General features: G+C 40.0%; 2 protein-coding genes across 3 annotated transcripts in view; one reads left to right on the plus strand and one right to left on the minus strand.

Moving 5' to 3' along the window:
* The window catches only part of XRRA1 (X-ray radiation resistance associated 1), a 63873-nt gene extending 53459 nt beyond the window's left edge, over positions 1-10414 (plus strand). The window contains exons 17-18 of the mRNA XM_063431961.1: positions 9637-9742; positions 10087-10414. Coding sequence (XP_063288031.1) covers positions 9637-9742; positions 10087-10274 — 294 coding nt within the window. The 3' untranslated portion in view covers positions 10275-10414. The remainder of the gene's footprint in view (positions 1-9636; positions 9743-10086) is intronic.
* Positions 10415-15068: 4654 nt separating this feature from the next.
* RNF169 (ring finger protein 169) overlaps positions 15069-24250 on the minus strand; it is a 36716-nt gene continuing 27534 nt past the window's right edge. For both annotated transcript variants that reach the window (XM_063432005.1, XM_063431996.1), the window contains exons 2-5: positions 22103-22222; positions 21297-21412; positions 19578-19677; positions 15069-18157 (exon numbers count right to left, since the gene is read on the minus strand). In XM_063432005.1, coding sequence (XP_063288075.1) covers positions 17033-18157; positions 19578-19677; positions 21297-21412; positions 22103-22222 — 1461 coding nt within the window. In that variant the 3' untranslated portion in view covers positions 15069-17032. The remainder of the gene's footprint in view (positions 18158-19577; positions 19678-21296; positions 21413-22102; positions 22223-24250) is intronic.

Consider the following 24250-nt stretch of genomic DNA (forward strand, 5'->3'; position numbering starts at 1 on the left):
TTTTTGTAAAAGGTAGGTAGTTTTAGCCAGTTCAATATCCCTCAACTGGGATTGGAGTGCCAATAGTTTTCTCTGTAGAGTGTTATTGGGTGATCGTTTGTTCTCGTGTGTGAGAGTTTTAATCTCATTGACTATAGTCAAGTATTGTGTTTGCCGTACTTTTTTGGTATGGCTAGCGTGTTTTATAAAGCTTCCTCTAATGACCGCTTTATGAGCTAACCAGACGTAGTCTGAGTTAATGTCCTGTTGATCGTTGTCTGTAAAATAGTTCTGGAGGTCTGTTGTTATTTGTTTGACTATGTGTGGTTGTGTTAGCAATTGGTTGTCCAGCCTCCAAGATGTTTGGCCTGTATTAGGGAATCTCTCTTTGAGTGTTAATGTGATAGGAGCGTGGTCTGACCACGTGATGTCTCCTATTTCTGTGTCCAGAATTTTTGTGAGGGATGTGGTCTTTATTAGGAACCTGTCTATCCTGGAGTAGCTGTTATGCACCGCAGTGTAGCAGGTGTAATCTGTTTCAGAGGGGTGTGTGATTCGCCAAGGGTCTACAAAGTCATGTGTTGCTAAGACTTCTTGAATGTTACGTGACTGTATGAGCCTCCTCTTGGAGGTGGTCGTTGCCACTGTTTTCGAGGCTGATGAGTCTCTAAAGCTATCTAGAAGAAAATTTGTGTCGCCTCCAAGTATTACCTCCCCAAATTTATACAGGTTCAATAATGCAAACATTCTAGACATAAACTCCTCTTGGTTCTCGTTAGGCCCATATATGTTCATTAAGGTGAAGGGGTTATTGTTGAGATGGCATTGAATTATCAGGTATCTACCTTTTTTATCAGTGATTTTTCGGATCAGTTCAAAAGTAGTTTGTTTGCTAATTAAAGTGGACACTCCTCTTTTTTTTGTGGAATAGCAGGAGTGATGGTCTATAGGAAACCAGGGTGAGTTGAATCTGGGGCGAGATCCCCATTTAAAGTGGGTTTCTTGGAAAAAAACGACATGCGCCTTCTGATTTTTGGCCTCTAGCAGTGCCAATCTCCTCTTATTGGGTGTATTTAGCCCTTTTACATTAAGAGAAAGTACCTTGAGGGACATGTCACCAGTGTGAATTTTAGGTTCGTTGTCTACCTGAGCTTTGTGACAGCGCCGTCGGAGTGTGGTGGCGACACTGGTGGGGGGGGGGGGGGGAGGGTTAGGTAGCACTATATAACAGAAAAACGTGAACTATATACAAGCCCGATAGCCAGGTGGCTGGTGCAGAAATCTGCTGACGGGTAATAAAGTGGCTTAGTTCTTAAGCCTTGTGGGGTACCGTGGGTGCTGTCGTAGCGTTACTAATGGGGTATGCACACGTGGGGAAAAGCTAAAATAATGATAACTCAAATTAGTGGGTGTGCTCCACTGGTAACACTCGGTATCAGAAATCACAGGTCGTAGAGAAAGCAAAATATTCAGTATTATAATAATATCTAACTAATAGTTGTAACAATCATGTATAATCAGCCGCCTCGTGTGGACTCTCGGCTGTGCGACACCATTAAAGTGAAGACAGGTATGAGGGTGCACAGGGGGGATTTGCGTATATAGTCTCTGTTAACATATACATATCTGTGGTTTATCAACGATGGGCAGGAACGGTGCGCCCCAAGTTGTCGTCGTGCCGCTGGTATATTTCTGGAATGTTCATGTTGTGCCAAGGGAGCGAGTTGTGGCCTTTCGTCTGCTTTCGGGGTGGTGATGTCGTCGGGGATCTGGAGCTGCCTGGCGGTGGTGGTATAGGAATGTCCCATTCTTTGAGTAGTCTCGCGCCGTCACGTGGCGTGGAGATTATCTTGTCAGTTCCATTCCTCTTAAGTATTAATTTCGTTGGGAATCCCCATTTGTAAGGGATGTTAGCCGATCGTAAAGCAAGGGTTATCGGTGCAAATTCTCTTCTCTTGAACATAGTCGCTGCAGATAGATCAATGAACAACTTGATTTCTGCAAACTGTTGCGGCAGCGGAGGGTGCTTCCTGGAGGCCTGCATGATTTGGTCTTTCACTGTAAAGTAGTGGACTCTGGTGATTACGTCCCTTGGTGTGGAGGAAGGCAGGTGTTTAGGCTTAGGCAGTCTGTGCGTGCGGTCTAGCCGGAGGTCTGAGGCCTCTAACTCTGGGATGAGTGCCTTAAACATGTCCTGTACAAATTTAGGCAGGTCTTGTGGGCCCACTTCCTCAGGCACCCCCCTCAATCTTATGTTGTTTCTTCTGTCTCTGTCCTCATTGTCTGCTATTTTCCCTTCTAAGTATTGTACCTTTTGCTGCAATGCAGTATGTGCTTCTGCTAAGTCGTTGTGGGCTTCCCTTAGCCCTTCTGTCGCCTCCTCTAAATGCGCCGTCCTGTCCCCTAGGGCCTGGATGTCTGCCCTGACGTCCGCCGCCATTTTAGAGAAATCTGAACGGAGAATGGACTGCAGGGACTGCAGCATGTGGCTCACGGAGGCATCCGTGGCCGGTTGGGTACAGGGGGGGTCCGTTGGATCTGGACACTCACCCGGTTCGCAGTCTATAGCTGTGGGGCTACGGTCGTCGGCGCCATCTTGGCTGTCACTTCGGCCCGTTGTGAGGTGCGAGTGAAGGGTTCTCTGCTTCATTTTTTTCGTTGACTTAGTCGACATGACTTCCCCTGAGCTCTCCTCGGTTTTCAGTCGTGTTTTGGCGGTGTAATGCTGTGTTACACGCTGTGTTAGTCCACGGAATGGCGGAGCGCTCAGATTATGCGACTGCTTCCATGCGGAGTCAGGCCACGCCCCAAATATCAAATTATTTTAAAAGCTTATCCAGAAATATTAAATTGAGGGCAGCGCTCCCGTTAAAAAATATTGGCTAAGGAGTCTTGGACATTTTCTGGTCCCTTGGTGAAGCTGCAGATATGCAGCAAATGGGGGAAATGTTGAGCTCTCTCTATTTTTCTTTTTTATATTTTTGCATGCATCTAAATCAATTAAAAAAGAGGATCTCATTTAAAGCTGCCTTTTTTTAATCATCACAATTTGATACTATATAATGATGTTTAGTGTACAGGTCGTGTTTGACGGTCTATAGATTCATGGGAAGAGCCGCTCAACACGATGAGGCTAATTAGTGACTTTATGACCGCTAATGCTTGCAACGTAAAGAAACATAGAATACTAATGCATTTATTGATAAAGGGATATGGCAATCATAAACACAGCTGAATTGAAATTGACACTAATGTTTCCAGTTATAAGCACTGGGTTCCAGTTATAAGCACTGAAAGACAAATGATTGAATATTACAGGTTTTACATGAACATGAGGACCATTGCTTGCCAAAGCACACTGGCCGGATCAAGGTAAGGGCTGTATTCAAGGACATAGTTGAGCTGTGGATAATATGTGAATTTTCTAAGACCTAGACCAGAGGCTCTCAAACACTTTCTGGTTTCATTGTAGAAAGAGGTGGGAACTGAGGATCGCTTCCTACTCTCTCAAATTTCCGATAGGAAAATTTATCTTGTTGTAGGTTCAAAATAATCCCCTTTTATATTAAATCAGTAAGAAAATCTCACATTTGAGAAAAGAAAAGTAAAACAAGGATTAGTTAGATTAAAAACAAAAGAAGGAAGGTATGTAGATGAGGATAAAGGTCTAGCTGACTGCCTCAATGAATATTTTTGTTCGGTATTTGCAGATGAAAATTAAGGAAAGGGACCTCAGTTAAGAAAAAGGATAAATGAGTCATTTATTACACGTGAGTTTACAGAGGAAGAGGTTCTATTTCAACTGTCAAAAGTAAAGACAAATAAGTCAATGGGACCTGATGGAATACACCCAAAGCTATTAAAAGAGCTTAGTGGTGTACTAGCAAAACCATTAACAGATTTATTTAACCAATCATTGATAACAGGAGTAGTCCCAGAAGATTGGAAGTTAGCGAATGTTGTGCCCATTCACAAGAAAGGTAATAGGGAGGAGTCGGGCAACTATAGGCCAGTAAGCCTTACTTCAGTAGTGGGGAAAGTGATGGAAACCATGTTAAAGGATAGGATTGTTGAACATCTAAAAACACATGGATTTCAAGATCAGAGACAACATGGGTTTACTTCAGGGAGATCATGCCAAACTAATCTTATTGATTTTTTTGATTGGGTAACTAAAATTATAGATCAGGGTGGTGCAGTAGACATTGCTTACCTAGATTTCAGTAAGGCTTTTGACACTGTTGCACATAGAAGGCTTATCAATAAACTGCAATCTTTAAGTTTGGATTCCAATATTGTTGAATAGGTGAGGCAGTGACTGAGTGACAGGCAACAGAGGGTTGTAGTCAATGGAGTATATTCGAAGCTTGGGCTTGTCACCAGTGGGGTACCTCAGGGATCTGTACTTGGACCCATTCTCTTTAATATTTTTATTAGTGATATTGCAGAAGGTCTTGATGGTAAGGTGTGTCTTTTTGCGGATGATACTAAGATATGTTACAGGGTTGATGTTCCAGGAGGGATAAGCCAAATGGAAAATGATTTAGGTAAACTAGAAAAATGGTCAGAGTTGTGGCAACTGACATTTAATGTGGACAGGGCCGCCACCAGAAATTTTGGGGCCCCTAACTTAGCTCAGGGTCTGGGCCCCCTGGGGCCCGCCTCCAATCCCGCCCACAGGGTCCGCCTCCAAATCCCGCCCACAGGAATACACACAGACACAAAAACACACACTGATACAAAAGGACACAGACACACACACACACAAAAAAAATACATACTAACAGACACACATACTGAAACAGAAATACACGCATATAGGCATACGTACTGACACACACATACTGAGACATACACACATATACAGACACACAGGCATACATAGTGACAGATAGACACATACTAACATACATACATACAGACACACATGCATGAGGACTTACACACACATACACCGACATCACATACGTACACACAGACATACATTAATTCATACTGGCATACATACATATAGACATACTGACATACTGACATACACACACAGACAGTCACAGACATTCTGACATACACACAGACATTCTGACATACACACAGACATACGTACAGACATTCTGACATACACACAGACATACTGACATACGTACAGACATACTGACATACAGACATTCTTACATACATACTGACATACGTACAGACATACTGACATACAGACATTCTTACATACATACTGACATACGTACAGACATACTGACATACGTACAGACATACTGACATACGTACAGACATACTGACATACGTACAGACATACTGACATACACACAGACTTACTGACATACATACAGACATTCTGGCATACACACAGACATTCTAACATACATACAGACATTCTAACATACATACAGACATTCTAACATACATACAGACATTCTAACATACACACAGACATTCTAACATACATACAGACATTCTGACATACATACAGACATCCTAACATACACACAGACATTCTAACATACACACAGACATTCTAACATACACACAGACATACTGACATACGTACAGACATCCTAACATACACACAGACATTCTAACATACACACAGACATTCTGACATACGTACAGACATTCTAACATACATACAGACATTCTAACATACATACAGACATTCTAACATACACACAGACATTCTAACATACACACAGACATTCTAACATACACACACAGACATTCTAACATACACACAGACATTCTAACATACACACAGACATTCTAACATACACACAGACATTCTAACATACACACAGACATTCTGACATACACACAGACATACATACACAAATACAGCTAATTTTTCTTACCTTTTTTTGCAGGTGGAAGGCTGTGGCTGATGGGAGTCGGCGTGGCTCCTGCGGGCTGCAGGCCTGTCCTTCTTGCCTCCCGCGCGGTGCTGAGGGGAGGGAGCTGGGAGGAAGTGACGGCCACTTCCTCCCAGCAGTACTTTGCGGTTGGGATTTTTTTTTAAGGGGCCCGGTCGCGCTATTGCACGGCCGCAGCGCTGACCGGGCCCCTGAAGATACAGGGCCCATGGGGTGGCCCTAAGTGAGTGTGCCACCCGATGGGCCCCATCAGCATGCGCTACACGTGGGGCCCGGGCGGCCGGGCCCGTGACAACCGTTATGGTTGTCACCCCCTGATGGCGGCCCTGAATGTGGATAAGTGCAAGATAATGCATCTTGGACGTAAAAACCCAAGGGCAGAATACAGAATATTTGATAGAGTCCTAACCTCAACATCTGAGGAAAGGGATTTAGGGGTGATTATTTCTGATGACTTAAAGGTAGGCAGACAATGTAACAGAGCAGCAGGAAATGCTAGTAGAATGCTTGGTTGTATAGGGAGAGGTATTAGCAGTAGAAAGAGGGAAGTGCTCATGCCATTGTACAGAACACTGGTGAGACCTCACTTGGAGTACTGTACACAGTACTGGAGACCCTATCTTCAGAAGGATATTGATACCTTAGAGAGAGTTCAAAGAAGGGCTACTAAACTGGTTCATGGATTGAAGGATAAAACTTACCAGGAAAGGTTAAAGGATCTTAACATGTATAGCTTGGAGGAAAGACGAGACAGGGGGGATATGATAGAAACATTTAAATACATAAAGGGAATCAACACAGTAAAGGAGGAGACTATATTTAAAAGAAGAAAAACTACCACAACAAGAGGACATAGTCTTAAATTAGAGGCACAAAGGTTTAAAAATAATATCAGGAAGTATTACTTTACTGAGAGGGTAGTGGATGCATGGAATAGCCTTCCAGTTGAAGTGGTAGAGGTTAACACAGTAAAGGAGTTTAAGCATGCGTGAGATAGGCATAAGGCTATCCTAACTATAAGATAAGGTCAGGGACTAATGAAAGTATTTAGAAAACTGGGCAGACTAGATGGGCCGAATGGTTCTTATCTGCCGTCACATTCTATTGTTATTTGATGATTGGTTATAGATGACCGCATTCAGGATTTAATGAAGCAGCAGGGGGCGCTATGCTTTGTGGTTCACCAGCCTGAAAGATGGATGTTTTATTAGAAATATTTTTAAAGAGAAATCTGTCTCATTGAAAGGCTTTGTCTCTGTTGCAGGCAGAAAGAGTAGGTAAATATGATTATTTTTTTTCATACATGACTGCATGCGCAATTGAAAAATCTCACATCACCACCAGTAACATTGTGAGATGCTAGGACGTACGCCAGTTGTGAATGCACCTTATGTGCGATTATGCCCAGCACTTCTCGTAGGTGACTTCTACCTCTACACAGAGCATATAGTAAAGTCCCAGTCTCATGGTGGGCACAGTTCCAATCTCAGTCTCATGCAGTAACCCTCCCAATCACATGACTGGCACAATCCCAGTCTCATACTGAGCACACTTTTAATGGCATGACTGGCACAGTCCCAGTCTCATGGTGGGCACAGTTCCAATCTCAGTCTCATGCAATAACCCTCCCAATCACATGACTGGCACAATCCCAGTCTCATACTGAGCACACTTCCAATCGCATGACTGGCACCGTCCCAATCTGAGTCATGCTGGGCACAGTCTCAGTGGGGGCACAGTCCCATGCTAAGTCTAATGTGAAGCACAGTCCCAATCTCAGTCTCATGCTGAGCACAGTCCCAATCGCATGAATGGCACAGTCTCTGTCTCATGCTGAGCACAGTCCCAATCGCATGAATGGCACAGTCTCTGTCTCATGCTGAGCACAGTCCCAATTGCATTAATGGCAAGCATCCCAGTCTCAGGTGGGGACAGTCCCAATCGCATGAATGACACAGTCTCCGTCTCATGCTGAGCACAGTCCCAATCTCAGACTAATGCTGAGCACAGTCCCAATCTCAGACTAATGCTGAGCACAGTCCCAATTGCATGAATGGCACAGTCCTAATCTCATGGTGGGCACAATCCCAATCTCAGTCTCATGCTAAGGAACAGTCTCAGTCTAATGCAGAGCACAGTCCCAATCTCAGTCTCATGGTGGGCACAGTCCCAATTGCATGAATGGCACAGTCCCAATTGCATGAATGGCACAGTCCCAATCTCAGTCTCATGCTGAGCACAGTCCCAATTGCATGAATGGCACAGCCCCAGTCTCATGGTGGGCACAATCCCAATCTGAGTCTCATGCTGAGCACAGTCCCAATCTCAGTCTAATGCGGAAGTCCCAATCTCAGTCTCAGTCCCAATTGCATGAATGGCACAGTCCCAATCTCAGTCTCATGCTGAGCACAGTCCCAATTGCATGAATGGCACAGCCCCAGTCTCATGGTGGGCACAATCCCAATCTGAGTCTCATGCTGAGCACAGTCCCAATCTCAGTCTAATGCGGAAGTCCCAATCTCAGTCTCAGTCCCAATTGCATGAATGGCACAGTCCCAATCTCTGTCTCATGCTGAGCACAGTCCCAATCGCATGAATGGCACAGTCCCTGTCTCATGCTGAGCACAGTCCCAATTGCATTAATGGCAAGCATCCCAGTCTCAGGTGGGGACAGTCCCAATCGCATGAATGACACAGTCTCAGTCTCATGCTGAGCACAGTCCCAATCTCAGACTAATGCTGAGCACAGTCCCAGTCATATGCTGCAGACGAATTGTTGTGATCATCATCAGAGATAATACAGTGTGATGCACATTATTATTAATGTCCATTTTTACGGGATGGTATAGATTAGATGAGACTGCTGGAAAAGTTACACATTAGCAATATGCCCGTGATTAGGGTCCCTCTGTACAGAGCAAAACCCTGGTTTATATCAAACTGGATTAACCTTGTATTTTTTTTCTAACCCCGATTATAAGGTAATATGACATATTGGATAACACCCAGAATACGTAAAAATAAATATAAAACGAGTTAAACAACCTGAAATCAGGTAAATATCCGTGGATATAATCTGTGTAAAAAAAATCAAAAGGCTTCTCACCCTCTAAGGGATAATATGATGTATGATGAATATGAACTTGAAATATCATCCGATGGAATATATGTAAATAAAGGAAATCAGATATAGTGAAGTTTCTTATAAAAATACAAAATCACATTTATTGGTCGCACTTACACATAGGAATATTAAGAAGAGCATGTCTCCATATAACATGGAACTCCTGTACAGCGTGGTCAGAAATCCAGGAGCAGGTATATGGAACTGCCAAATACAGGTAAATAATAAAATACAAAATAAAAGAACATAAATCAAAAGTCCATAAGGAGAAGAAAATCCAACGCGTTTCGTCCAGTAAAATATGGGACTTCCTCAGAGAGGGTGAGAAGCCTGATTTCACGTTTGTTTGTGAGTGTACTCATTACCACATCTATCACACACTCCATTTAAAACTGTATTACGCTACGCAGCCTTTTGATTTTTTTTTTTACACAGATTATATCCACGGATATTTACCTGATTTCAGGTTGTTTAACTTGTTTTATATATATTTTTACATATTCTGGGTGTTTTCCACTCTGTTTGGTTGTATATTGTTTAGGTGTTTGTGAGGTACACCTGGGATCACTTCCAGTTATACGTTTTTCACTATATACATCTCTAGTGTGTATACTTTTCTCTGTTTGAATATGACATATTGACTGGATTTCTTTTCAGCTTGGTAAAGATCCACTCCTGTCATTTCGGAAGACTAAGAAGGAATTGGTAAAGGATATAATAATAAATATGAGAGAACAAAGGCACGTAACAGAGAAAGCACTAGGTATGTATACAATTTCTAACATCTCTATTGTACAGCGCTGCAGTATACATGGGCACTATATAAATACAAAATAATAATAAAGCAATTAGTGCATGGCTAGCATCTGCCATTCCCTGGAATAACATTGTGTGCCCTATACCTATCTTAATGCCCTAGAAGATAAGTTTTTGGCTGAGGAGCCTTTTCTATATCCCTACCTTAACACAGAAACCATTAGGCTGTGGTGGTTATGGTGCTTGAAGTGTCCCTATAACAATGTAAATAAAACATAATGTTATTATTTTAAGTGGTGCCACCTATGGGCAGATTTTGAGAACAGTTTTTTTTCTGCTTTGATTACGCAGAATCTGATTTACAAAATGAAAACTCAAGCAAGGAATACAAGAACGCCCAACAGCTATTGAACCAGCTGCAGGATAAATACAGGTCATTCTACACAGAAACTGTGAAAAGAGCAAACGAACTGGAAACCAGCCTCAAAGAGACAGCAAAGAAGCTACAAGAAGCTGAACGACAGCTGGGGAATATATAGGGACAGAGTAAGCGGGGTGTAATAAACCTTTGCATAGTCACAGATTATGTACTGGAGATCATCCGGTTTTATTATGTCTTTAAGGATCGGAGACATGGACGATTGAAAGCTGAGCAATCATGGAACGTTCCCTTCGTAAACCGGATGCAATAAACCACAATTATATCAGTATAAAATATATTTTCTGTATATTCTGAGCGCAGTGGTATTATTATTGGTGGAGATTATTTTTCCTTCATTTATAAAAAAATAAAAATAATGAATGTATGAAGTCTTCGGATTAAAAACCGACAGGTTTATTTACTAAACTGAGAGTTGTTGGGACCTTCGGGTGAAGTTCAAGCTTATTGTGTTCTCATGTCACTGTGCTGCTGATTTTCTTCCTATATGTCCTTATTTCTCTTGTTTTCCGATGGATGAGCTTCCCACGGTCTTGGCTGCTGTTTGGTTGCATTTTTTTCTTTTTGTTTTTCCACTTGCTTTTATTTCCTTTGTTGTGTCTTGTAATGTCATGTCCCGTGACCTCATCCACTCAGTTAATTTCTGACAGAAGTCTTTATGGTTGCTAGTCACTAGTGGTTACTTTGTCGCTTCTCTTTCCAATTGTATTAATCTTTTAAAGGCATATCTCCACAAATTATTCTTTTATTGTATCTTGTTGGTTTTCCTTTTTTCCCTTCACATTATTTTTGCAATATTCTGGTTAAATGGTCAACAGGTAACAGGTTAAAATAACATTGCATTGCAGCCTATTTCGCGTGATTGTGATATATAATTGAGAACCAGAGTATGCTTAAGTCTGTACAGTCCACAGTACAAGCGCCTATAAGCAAAGTCTGTAGCTTTTCACAAGCCACTGCTATTCAAAAACCTACTTCAGGCCATTTTACTACCTCTTACCATTTTTAGGAAGCAGCAACAGGTCATATTTTCAGTTGGTGGGGCACTAGACTTGACCCCTTGGATATGACTCTAGCCCCTCTGTTCTGGTTTCATAAATATGATCTATCAGGCACTATTACCTTCAAACAGGAATAGGTGTAATAGTGCACTTTAACAGTTTATATTTATCCCACATCACCCCCTACTTCAGATGCATCTTTGGAGGTGACTACAGGAAAAGTATATATTTGAGGTTTTTGATAGCAATGCCAAATTAATAATTTTTATTTGATATAGAGCAGATATGATATGCATTGAGAGTATATACATAAAAGCACTATTACTTTAATTTTAAGATTGTATTTTTTAAGTTGTGTTACACCATGTAAAATGCTTTAACATGGAGGCACTGTTCCTTAATCTATAGTGAGCTGATACATAGCCTTCTCTTTTATACAAAGTACTTTGCTAGATAACCCTTTAAACTTACACTCTAAATGGTAAAGGAACACTATAGGGTCAGGAACACAAACATGTATTACTGACCCTATAGTGCTAAACCCATCATTAATGTGGCTTGCACCTCCCCCTTATAAGCAATAAAAAAAACTCACCATATTGCCAGCGTCGTGCAGGTCTGCCGGCGCTGCCCCATTGGTGACAATCAGAATTGCCTATTTTTATCCAACCAAATGCTTTCCCATGGGGAAAATATTGGATTGGCTAAAGTCGGCAGGGGAGCGGGGCCAAACACGGTTTTGGCTAATCAGCACCTCCTCATAGAGATGCATGAAATGAATGCATCTCTATGACGAAAACTCAGCGTCCTCCTGCAGTGCGTGGAGATGCTGAACAGCAGTGCTGCCTACTGTGCAGCACTCAGCCAGAAAGCACCTCCAGTGGCCACTTGGAGGTGTCCATAGGGTCAATGTAAACACAAAGGCAATGATTATACTCACCAGAACTACATTAACCCCTTAACACCGCAGCCAAATGTACAAGTTGTGAACAGAACAAAACGTAAACAAAACCTGGCATTTGCGCTATATGTCTGTCCAACCGTAATTCACCTCTTTCATATTAAATGCACCCCCCTGTTATATATCATTTTATTCAGGGGAAACAGGGCTTTCATTTAACATCAAATATTTAGGTATGGAACATAATTTAATATAAAAAATATATTAAAAAATGGGAGAAAAAAAGAATTTTAAAATTTTTTTTTTAGTTCTATGTGACATTTTAACTGTGGATGTCAAAATACTGTTTGCTTTTACTGCAATACAATACACATATTTGTATTCAGCGATGTCTCACGTGTAAAACAGTACCCCCATGTACAGGTTTTATGGTGTTTTGGGAAGTTACAGGGTCAAATATAGCACGTTACATTTGAAATTGAAATTCGCCAGATTGGTTATGTTGCCTTTGAGACTGTATAGTAGCCCAGGAATTAAATTTACACCCATAATGGCATACCATTTGCAATAGTAGACAACCCAAGGTATTGCAAATGGGGTATGTCCAGTCTTTTTAGTAGCCATTTGGTCACAAACACTGGCCAAAGTTAGCGTTAGTATTTGTTTGTGTGTGAAAAATGCAAAAAACGCCAATTTTGGCCAGTGTTTGTGACTAAGTGGCTACTAAAAAAGACAGGACATACCCCATTTGCAATACCCTGGGTTGTCTACTATTGCAAATTGTATGCCATCATAGGGGTAATTTTCATTCTTGGGCTACCATAGGGCCACAAAGGCAATGTAAGCAATCTGGTGAATTTTAATGTGAAAATAATGAAACACAAGCCTTATATATTTGACGCTGTAACTTTTGAAAACACCATAAAACCTGTACATGTGGGGTACTGTTGTACTCGGGAGACTTCGCTCAACACAAATATTTGTATTTCAAAACAGTAAAAAGTATTGCAGCAATAATATCGTCCGTGTAAGTGCTGTTTGTGCGTGAAAAATGCAGAAAACTTCACTTTTACTGGTGATATCATCGTTGTAATACATTTTACTGTTTTGAAACACTAATATCTGTGTTCAGCAAAGTCTCCCGAGTAAAACAGTACCCCCCATGTATAGGTTTTATGGTGTCTTGGAAAGTTATAGGGTTAAATATAGTGCTAGCAAATTCAATTCCCTATAGTTTCAGCATGGGTTGTCAGGCAGGTCCCGCTAATTGTAATTAATTAGGATACCTAATTATGTAAAATTATTACATAAATATATGTGTAGAATTAATATATGTGTATATATACACATATGTGTATATATATATATAATTTTTTTAAAATATTTTTATTTATATATAGGTATATATATAGTGATATATACGTATATATTTATGTATATAGATATATATTATGATATATTATTTTGTTCTACGTGTATTTTGATATAAATATATAGGCTGTCACTGCGATCAGAGAGCTCTGAGATCGCAGTGACAGGCTGTCACTGCGATCTCAGACTTAGCAGATCGCGGTCACTGACCCCAGGGGGACTGCCTGGGGGGCCAGGTAAGTCCCCCGACCGCGATCTGCAGAAGGGGAAAGCCGCCGGCCGCATGTGTCAGCCGATTTGAAATCGGCTGACACATGCTGAATACTGGTCGCAGTGACAGCCTGTCACTGCGATCAGAGACTGCAGATCGCGGTCACCAGCCACAGGGGGGGTTGCCTGGGGGGCCAGGCATCCCCCCCCCCGACCGCGATCTGCAGCGGGAGAATACCGCCGGCCACGTGGGCGGCAATAAAAGCAAGGACGTAATACTACGCCCGCCGGCGTTTAGAGCCAGTTCCTGCAGGGCGTAATATTACGTCCTCCGGATTTAAGGGGTTAAGCTACAGTTGTTCTGGTGACTATAGTGTACCTTTAAAATTGGGAGTTGAGATAAGAGGTAGCAGAGGGGAGGGACAGAGACAATTACAGGATGATTGACATCACTCATCTACCTCCTCATTCCCTGAATGTTACCAATGCCTTCAAACAGCTGGAGAAGCATGCTGTAAAGTAAATTGGAAACATAGTTCACAGGTAGAGGGAGTTGGTGGGAAGTGGTTGGTGAAAATGTTTTCCCCCCATGTTGGACGGTTAAGCGGGTGGAGAAAAGAACATACGTGAAAGCATTTACTGCTTCGAGGGGGTAAGAAATGGAGGAAGACAAGGGTGGGTAAATAACGGAATAGATTGCCAACAAAATTAGATTACCCAAAAAAAAAAAACACTACATGAACAATAAATATTGATGAAATACTGAAAATAATGAAAACTGAATGTACAAAAAAATACAGTGGTAAACAGGGCATGGATGGTAAGATTGTTATAGTAAAAACCAACACTCCAGAACAACTGAAGTGTGCTGGAATGGTTATGGATCCCTTGAAGCAATCCAATTGTTAAAACTATTTTTCAACATTTTGACTCCATGTTCCCCGTCGGCCTGGTCCATCTTCACAGATCTCTCTAAAAAGGTATTCCTCCTCCTGAATTAGCAATATAATGTTTTTTTCAACTTAAGGAATAAAATGGCTTAGATGCAGAAGCGGACGCTCTGAGCCAATGAATTCCGTCCAAAGTTGATATCGCTAATGCATCACAACTTCCATTTTAGCAATATTTGTATAGGCGAGAATGGACTGTGGGCATCCAAAGGCTCTATAAAAATGTTAAACTGTTTGAAAAGTAGTTTGACTAAACACTCATGGTGCCGGCAGACTCCTGACACCAAAACCACAACACACTGTAGTTGTAATGGCGATTGTACTTAGTCTTTAAAAGTAATGATTTCCATGTTCTACCACCACAAATAACTGATCTTATGATCACATGCTCCAGTGCTACCATCACAGCAGACGGACATCATTTTTAAACACGATTGGCATTTCAAACAAGAGGCAGTGAGACAGGTCGTTATAGTTTATTACTGTACAGTGCGGGAGGACATACAAAATACTCCACACAATGCATATGCTTTACACGTACACGCATCGTTTTCCATTTATACATTAACCCTATGAACTCCAGAGGGGAAATTCCACTATTCCAGTGCTCAGAAGGTTACATTCAATTTTCCAATCATTCATCCAGTCCCTCTGTACAACTTAAGGCACCAGGACAACTAGTGGAATTCTGTCATCATAAGGAAAATTTCCTGCACAGAAACCTGCAAAAATACAGATTACACATCACAGGAAGATAAATACATTTCTTTGGAGACTGGATATAAACCTAAATAGACAGGATCCAAAATGCCACACATTACCCAGCTTCTGGGTGCTCATTCAATCCATTTCAAAAGAAGAGGGAGAAAAAAAAAAAGCCATACCAATTATAAAATGTGACATCTGGAACAAGATCCGTGTCCAATTCAGGGGATGACAATAATTATTTATATTTTAGGAGCTCGAGTGATGGCTTGCTAGCTCCTACAGTTTGTCAAACTCTGATATAAACGTGTCATCTCTGCCCATGGGATTACCTCAATCTAAATCCATTAACCCTTTAAGTGCTAGTAAAACATTTCTTTACAATGCACTTGGCACACCCCAGCACTCAAAACCACCCTCATACAAGGACAGAAGTAGCATCACCTCTGCAATATTTTAGGACAATAGTGGGTATACATTTTTTTCATGACAAATACAGTATAAATACTGATTACATAATGTGTCTTCTTCCCCTAATATTACCAATAATACTGGATTTCAAAGTTTTATACTCCAATCGTAGAGTAACGATCACCATAATAAGCAAAAGGTGCAATATACATTCATTTAAGAAATCCCATATGCTCTCAATTGTGATACTGGAGTCTGCTTGGAAAATGGCACATTGAATGATAAATTAACGCTCTATTCCCATTATTCCCAGTCTAAAGAAAATAAAACAAAAAATAACTGGATGCAACAAGGAGGATCCGCACACCTAAGATGCTGTGCCCCCATGTGCCCTTAAAGTGTTTATTTGGAGCCAACACAGAAATGAATGGAGCCAGAATTGCATAGACTGGAGTTTATTCCACTGGGAAGCAGAGTGAAGCAAGAACCATTTCAGAACATTGGGTCTCTCAAACTTGGAGAAGGAACCAATTGTGGGTTAAAAAGTTATTGCTTGCACACGGCTTTGTGCTCCAAAAACAAAACAAACTACATTAAATCATTTCAAGCAAGACGGCTACATTTATTACTGTGTTGTCGCAAAAAAAAAACAAAAAACAAATCTAGAACAGAAACATGACATTTCTACCTTGAATGCTGGGTGGAGTGGGAAACTGTCTAGTAAAAGACTAACCATGCATTCACTGATAAGTTTATTGTGTTATTGGAAACGAGCAGTAACAGGGTTAGTCTCAAAACAACTGTGATTCAGGTTATTGAATAACTGGTGCAGATAAGATTTCAAACTTCCTCAAAGGCTAGGAATTACCTCGCTGGCGAGAAGGGAGAGACATTTTGCCCCCAAGGCTGCAGTATGCATAGATACATTTAAAGCCCTTGCAGTGACAGGGTAATGGCATCATTTACAGGAAATTCAATGGAATGCCAGAAAGCAGGGGACCTGATTAGAACAAGCAACATCACTTAGACTGCAGCAATCAGAGATACAATATAGGTAACCTCCAGAAGTGTAAGTTTTATACAGGCAACTGTAATGTACACAAACACCAAGTGCAGTGATAAGAAACAATTCTCATTGTTGCCTTCGTCAGTCTTGTTATCTGGCGAGTCTGCTAGACTCAAGAGCAGCCCTGTTTCTAGGGCTTGAAATTACAAGTACCAGCTTAAGTATAAAAAAATATATTATAGGAGGTTCTTCCTGTAGATCATTTGGATAATTCATTTTTTGTCTCAGAAAAATATGTAAGTGCTAATTTGCGCTGGCAGTGCTTTTAGAACGCAAAGGATATTCATCGCGACTGCCTTTACACCGGTTTACTGTCCGTGTTTCTTTGTCGAACATCTGTTGGAGTTTTAATGCCAGCTCTTTGTCCTCTTCCTCCTGCTGCCGTTTCTCTGCCTCTCTCCAGAGAAGCTCAAAATTCTGGCTGCAACTTTCTGAACAAGTCACTTTTAACCTCTTAAAGGAGCCATTCGGCTCCAAGTGTTTGGTTTTACACAGTCTCTTCTGACCCCTGCGCAGAGAAAACACAGGGCTGATATTCTCAGCAGCCGTGAAGCACTTTCCATTCTGTATGTTAATAGTCTGAGAATTGTATTTGCACGGCTGCTTTAACATTGGTTTCACTGAAATGGTTTCTATGCACTTGCACTTAGCAACAGCCTTTATGTTGGTGGTTAGTGGGGCTGTCACTATATCCTTAGTGCCAACATTTAAGTTTGTATCCCTTTTAAGCAAATTTTTAGTGCTGCTTGGACTTGAGAGAAAACCACCACCTGGAAGGTCTGGAATCTTAACAGAACTATTGTTCAAAAGTATTTCTTTATTAGAAGCCAGAGATTCTGTATTCCGAAACCCATCACCATCTGTGACATTTAACTCAGTCTTTGAACCTGTAAATTCCTTACTGGAGGGCACTGGATTATTTACATTGGGACAATTTCCATCAACTGATGATGTCAAGGTGCCTTTGGAACTAGTCTTCTTCATCTGACGATCCTGAAAGACTTGCTCCCATTTTTTCAAAATCAATGGACTAGCCTCATATGTAGTAGGCTTCTGGAGACTCTTCCTCAGGTTTCGTGGAGTTGACTTTATGATGACAGGACTTAGGACTCGGCCATCAGGAAGCCTCTTGGGTGGCGTGCAGGGAGAACAGACAATGGGCTTGAAGTGATTCAGCTCCTCCGAAATGCTGTCATTACTATCTGGGCTGATGGATCTCTCTGGCTTATGCAGTGGGGTAAAGGAAGATAAACATGTAACAGCGAGACGTTTTTCCGAGGTCAAAACAGGAGCAGAGAAAGATCGGCTGTTTTCTGTAGACAACAGAATTCCCAGAATTCCAGAGGCTGGACAACTCCCAGAAGAGACCTGAAACAATCCACATATTAATTAGCAAACATGCAGAGAATTTTTAAATCACATTTCAGTTACCACCCCGAACAAAACATACTCTAAAACATTTAGCACCTAGTCAAGTCCCCTCTGCTGTGGCTCCTATAGTGTGGAAATTAACTGCATTACCCATCTATCCAGAGTTGGAAGGCTTACAACAGAGAACACAGAAGTTCACTTCCATATGATCTGAGCTGCAGCAGAGGGGTTTGGCTTTAGGTTCTCAGTTTTCCAAAGAGTAGGAACATGTCAGGCGTATCCTGGCAGTTCCCCTGTCTGCCTAGGGTGCTCATATATATATAACATAGTAAATTTTGAATTTTCCATTTGATTACTTTTGTCATTTTCCTGCTTGGTCCATGGAAGTGGGATCTCCACATTGACAGTTCACTATGGAAACCAAAAGAATGCAGGTGCGCAAACAGTAATGAATAAAGTGACAGTGCACAAAAAGTGACTTGGCATAAGAATGTCCCAAAACACATACAGATATGAGTCTGCAAATAGGAGAGTAAATAATTATAATTATAAAAACAACACTGAGAAAACTTGCACAGTCTTTGGAATTACATCACAGGAATCTAAAATACAAAACACATAAAAAAGACCTAGTGCAATAGGTCTTGATAAAAATATATACTGTGATGTTCTATAGGGAATAGACTCACAATTTTGGAGTGGTTATAGTACTACTCTAAACTATCTGGCCCTGATCCTCCCAGTGCCAGATAGCTTAGAGTGGCACTATAACCACTCCAGGCTCCTGAGGGTTATTCCCATAGATGGCATCTTAATCTAGTTTGTCAGCTCCCAAAGCAACCTTGGATTATGGCGAGATACGGCTCCTTATTATAGAGCAATTCTATTGCCACTCTTGGAAGACAGACCGTGTGATCCCTGGACATGTTTAAAGAACTTGTTTACACCAAGAAAAAGGCACTTTATTTATTCCTTAGAAGGGAACCTAACTTCTCCAGAAATCACCTCTAACTTACTTTTTTTTTCTTCACATTTTTACTTCACGACATGATCTCTTTATTTGATCTATTTATATAAGGTTTATTAAAGGACATAATAATTCAGTTCAGACAAGGCACAGATTGCAAAGAAGAACGATAAATAGAAACATTGTTTAATGTCTCATTCTCTGTAGGTTTTCTCTATGCTGACTGCCAAGTGCAAAGGACAGAGCTTATATAAAATGATTGACAGGGAGCGGAGAAGAAGGTGCCTAGTTAAAAGAGGTGGAGATTTCTGCGATTATTAATATTGTTCACAAATACACGCTGCTTACACAACAGATAAGTAAATATTAAATATGCTACTGACAGTTTCCCTTAAAATATCCATAAAATAGCATGTTTTGTTCAGCACAGCCCAAGGCAGAAACACTCACCTTCGCTTTAGGAAGCTGTGTTGCTTTTCTGCCCCGTGTACAGCGCTCATTCAAGGTGTCATTACAGCTCTGGCTCCTCTCGATCTTGGAATTAATGTTCCTAGAAAGGCAACGAAGGAGAACAAACTTACGGTTTTTGCACCGATACAGAATAATAAAAAAAAAAAAAAAAAAAAGGGGTCTTACAGATTTAGTAAAAGGGTTATTCACTAAAGTGAGAATCGGAATTTAACGTGAATTTCAAATTTCAGGTCAAAATAGCTGAATTGGAAACGTTCTCCCAGCCAGCTATGCTGTCAGTTTGGTTATTATGGCCTTTCATTTGAAATTCACACTTTAGTAAATAACCCTATAAATCTTAAAAAAAAATTAAAGGGACACTATAGTCACCTGAACAACTTTAGCTTAATGAAGCAGTTTTGGTGTATAGAACATGCCCCTGCAGCCTCACTGCTCAATCCTCTGCCATTTAGGAGTTAAATCCCTTTGTTTATGAACCCTAGTCACACCTCCCTGCATGTGACTTGCACAGCCTTCCATAAACACTTCCTGTAAAGAGAGCCCTATTTAGGCTTTCTTTATTGCAAGTTCTGTTTAATTAAGATTTTCTTATCCCCTGCTATGTTAATAGCTTGCTAGACCCTGCAAGAGCCTCCTGTATGTGATTAAAGTTCAGTTTAGAGATTGAGATACAATTATTTAAGGTAAATTACATCTGTTTGAAAGTGAAACCAGTTTTTTTTTCCATGCAGGCTCTGTCAATCATAGCCAGGGGAGGTGTGGCTAGGGCTGCATAAACAGAAACAAAGTGATTTAACTCCTAAATGACAGTGAATTGAGCAGTGAAATTGCAGGGGAATGATCTATACACTAAAACTGCTTTATTTAGCTAAAGTCATTTAGGTGACTATAGTGTTCCTTTAAACATTTATTTTTTTAAGAAAGGATGAAAAAGACACTGAAAAACTACAAACTGCTTCACACACTTTACTAGTGAATTATATGCAATAAGATTTGTATTTATCATCAGATGTTTGTTGCTAGTCCTTTCGACTAATCTTTCCACATCTACGAAACCAAATTGTCCAGAATGTGCAACTTGTGTAACACAAAGTGTATGAATACGGACTGCAGAAGATGTTGGTGCTTTATAAATGGGAAACAGCTGACAAACATTGATTCTATCAGAAAGAAAATCCTGTCACAGTATCAGCTCATTATACATTGAAAATAAAAGGAACACTCTAGACACCAAAAGCACTTCGGTTTACAGAATATTAAAAAAATATATATATATGATATGTACACACACGCCTACCTATTTTAATAGAAAGCCACTTTTATTAAACTGAAATACCTCCCCTTTCTTCCGCTTCCATTAGCTACATAGAGGTACTGGAAGTGGCAGGTGTGCTGGACTAGCTTCTCATACCAGCACAGATGGAAAGTATGTGTATGGGATAATTGGAAGGGCTTGTAAAGGCCACAGACAGCCCATATACCCCTAAACACAACATACAAGAAAAATAAAAAACAGTATTGTCTTCTTTGGGGTAAATCTACTAAACAGTATAGAAAAATATCAAAGGAGTGTTCGTTTTAGATTTATCATGTGTGATGAATGTGCGTTTCAATGTGTAGACTTTCAGATCTGAATGTGCAAGTTTTGCTTTTGCGCACAACTCTGGACACTTGTGAGCAAGGAAAGGCCAAGCTTACCAGGACAGAGAGGACAGGGAGTTTATGTTGCTCTTAGAGACAAATGCGGATTTGTAAAGGCTCCTTCCTGAAAAAGGCTCTTCATTCTCAGAGTCCGAGAGACTCTGTGGGTTTGTCTGAATAAAAAAAAAAAAAAAAAAAAAAAAACACGCAGCAATGAATTAAAACATATGGACATTAACAGGAGGAAAAAGAACAAAAATACTTAAATATAAAAACATTCTGGATTCCTTATATATTTATTAATCCTTAAAATTACATATATGCACACTAACTCAAGGCTATTTCAATAAAATTAAGGTTTACATTTTAGTGTTTTGGAATGCTGGAAAAATACAGAACCTGACTTCCATACCATTTGCAGATCAGAAAATGTATTAAATATCTATACAGCTGTAAACCAGCTAATACAAAAGGATGTTTGGAAGAATGTGCTAAGCAGGAACAACGTTCACAAAAATCATAAAGATAACTTCACAAAGGACCAAAAAAAATAAATAAATAAAAGCAACCAACAAGTATAAAAGTATACTGTTCCAAAATTAGCAAAAAATACATAGAGAAAGAGATCACCTATATCTTTGTTGGAGCCAATGAAGAGTAATGTGCAGCCATATAATTGTATAAAATACTCAAGACTTAGATGCTAGTAGAAACATGGGGACGGTCAGACAGGGAATATTCAGAAAGAAGAAAAAAAAAATAAAAAAAACAACAAACCACAAACCCAAAACTCACTAGAAAACATTAGGTACCAAACGTTTCATTATATGCATCTCCTTTGTTCTTGGGGTCAAACCACTTACTGGTTTAAGGGTTATTTTATCATCTTTTCTCAGTGGTGCCTCTATTCTTTTCCCAATTACATCAGGCAGCAGCCTCTGACTTACATCCTCACGATTTTTCTCTGGCTCCTTATCATTTATCTAGATTAGGAAGAAGTGGGAAGATTTAGAAATACTATATAGTTACAAAACACTACAAACCAATGTAACTGCAACCAAAATGTGTTTCTTAAATATAACATGTTTTAACAAAACTATGAAGGTCTAAATGGGGTAATGATACCCACACACTGTACAAAGTCCCACCACACTAACAGGTCCCACACATGAGCCAAAGCTTAATGCTGGAACAAGCTGATTTTTAAAGACACACTCTGCTTTTATGCAATTCTCTTGTGCAAGGGAGACGCCCACAGACAATTATACATTACCCAATCACACAATGGTTACATCCCACACATCTCCTCCCCTTAGCCTGAGAGGTAACCAAATTATCCGTACAGTTTAACCCTTTAAGACCGTAGGGCGTACTATTACACCCTATTTTAAGCGGCTCTAAACGCCGCCGGGCGTTATAGCCGGCGATCGCGGTTGGGGGGGACTCCCAGGGAGCCCCCCGCGGCACATCCTTCCTCCTGGGGGATATTTTAATATCAAATTACACGTAGACTGATACTGATTAAATATATAATTATTGTTATAAATATAAAAAAAATATGTAAATACATAAAAAAATTAAAAAATATATAGATGTGTGTTATTTCGTTCTAACTGTATTGTGATAATATATATTTATATCAAAATATACGTAGAACAAAATACATATATATAAAAATATTTTTAAAAAATTATATATCTACACACACACAGTTCTACACATATATTTATGTAATATTTTTACATAATTAGGTATCCTAATTAATTACAGTTAGCGGGACCTGCCTGACAACCCATGGCGAAAGTAAAGGGAATTCAATTTGCTAGCACTATATTTAACCCTATAACTTTCCAAGACACCATAAAACCTGTACATGGAGGGTACTGTTTTACTCGGGAGACTTCGCTGAACACAAATATTAGTGTTTCAAAACAGTAAAATGTATTACAACGATGATATCGCCAGTAAAAGTGACTTTGTTGCATTTTTCACGCACAAACAGCACTTTCACGGACAATATTGCTGCGATACTTTTTACTGTTTTGAAACACAAATATTTGTGTTCAGCGAAGTCTCCCGAGTACAACAATACCCCTCATGTACAGGTTTTATGGTGTTTTCAAAAGTTACAGCGTCAAATATAAGGTTTGTGTTTCATTTTTTTTTTAACATTAAAATTTGCCAGATTGTTTACGTTGCCTTTGAGACCCTATGGTAGCCCAAGAATGAAAATTACCCCTATGATGGCATACCATTTGCAATAGTAGACAACCCAAGGTATTGCAAACGGGCTATGTCCAGTCTTTTTTAGTAGCCACTTAGTCACAAACACTGGCCAAAATTGGCGTTTTTTTTGCATTTTTCACACACAAATACGAACGCTAACGTTGGCCAGTGTTTGTGACCAAATGGCTACTAAAAAAGACTGGACATACCCCATTTGCAATACCTTGGGTTGTCTACTATTGCAAATTGTATGCCATTATGGGTGTAAATTTTATTCCTGGGCTACTATACAGTCACAAAGGCAACGTAACCAATCTGTCGAATTTCAATTTCAAATGTAACATGCTATATTTGACCCTGTAACTTCCAAACACACCATAAAACCTGTACATAGGAGGTACTGTTTTACACGTGAGACTTTGCTGAATACAAATGTGTATTTTATTGCAGTAAAAGCAAACAGTATCATGACATTGACAGTTAAAATGTCATGTAGAACTAAAAAAATAAAATTTCTTATTTTCTCCCATTTTTTCATATTAAATTAGGTTTCATAGCTAAATATTTGATATTAAATGAAAGCCCTGTTTCCCCTGAATAAAATGATATATAATAGGGGGGGGGCATTTAATAGGAAAGAGGTGAATTACGGTTGGACAGACATAGCGTAAATTCCAGGTTTTGTTTAAGTTTTGTTCACAACGTGTACATTTGGCTCAGTCCTTAAGGGGTTAAAACATACTTTTTACCAAACTTTCATAACTCTCAAACTATACATCCAATAT

The sequence above is a fragment of the Pelobates fuscus genome, chromosome 1 (assembly GCF_036172605.1).
Source record: "Pelobates fuscus isolate aPelFus1 chromosome 1, aPelFus1.pri, whole genome shotgun sequence".
Lineage (NCBI taxonomy): Eukaryota > Metazoa > Chordata > Amphibia > Anura > Pelobatidae > Pelobates > Pelobates fuscus.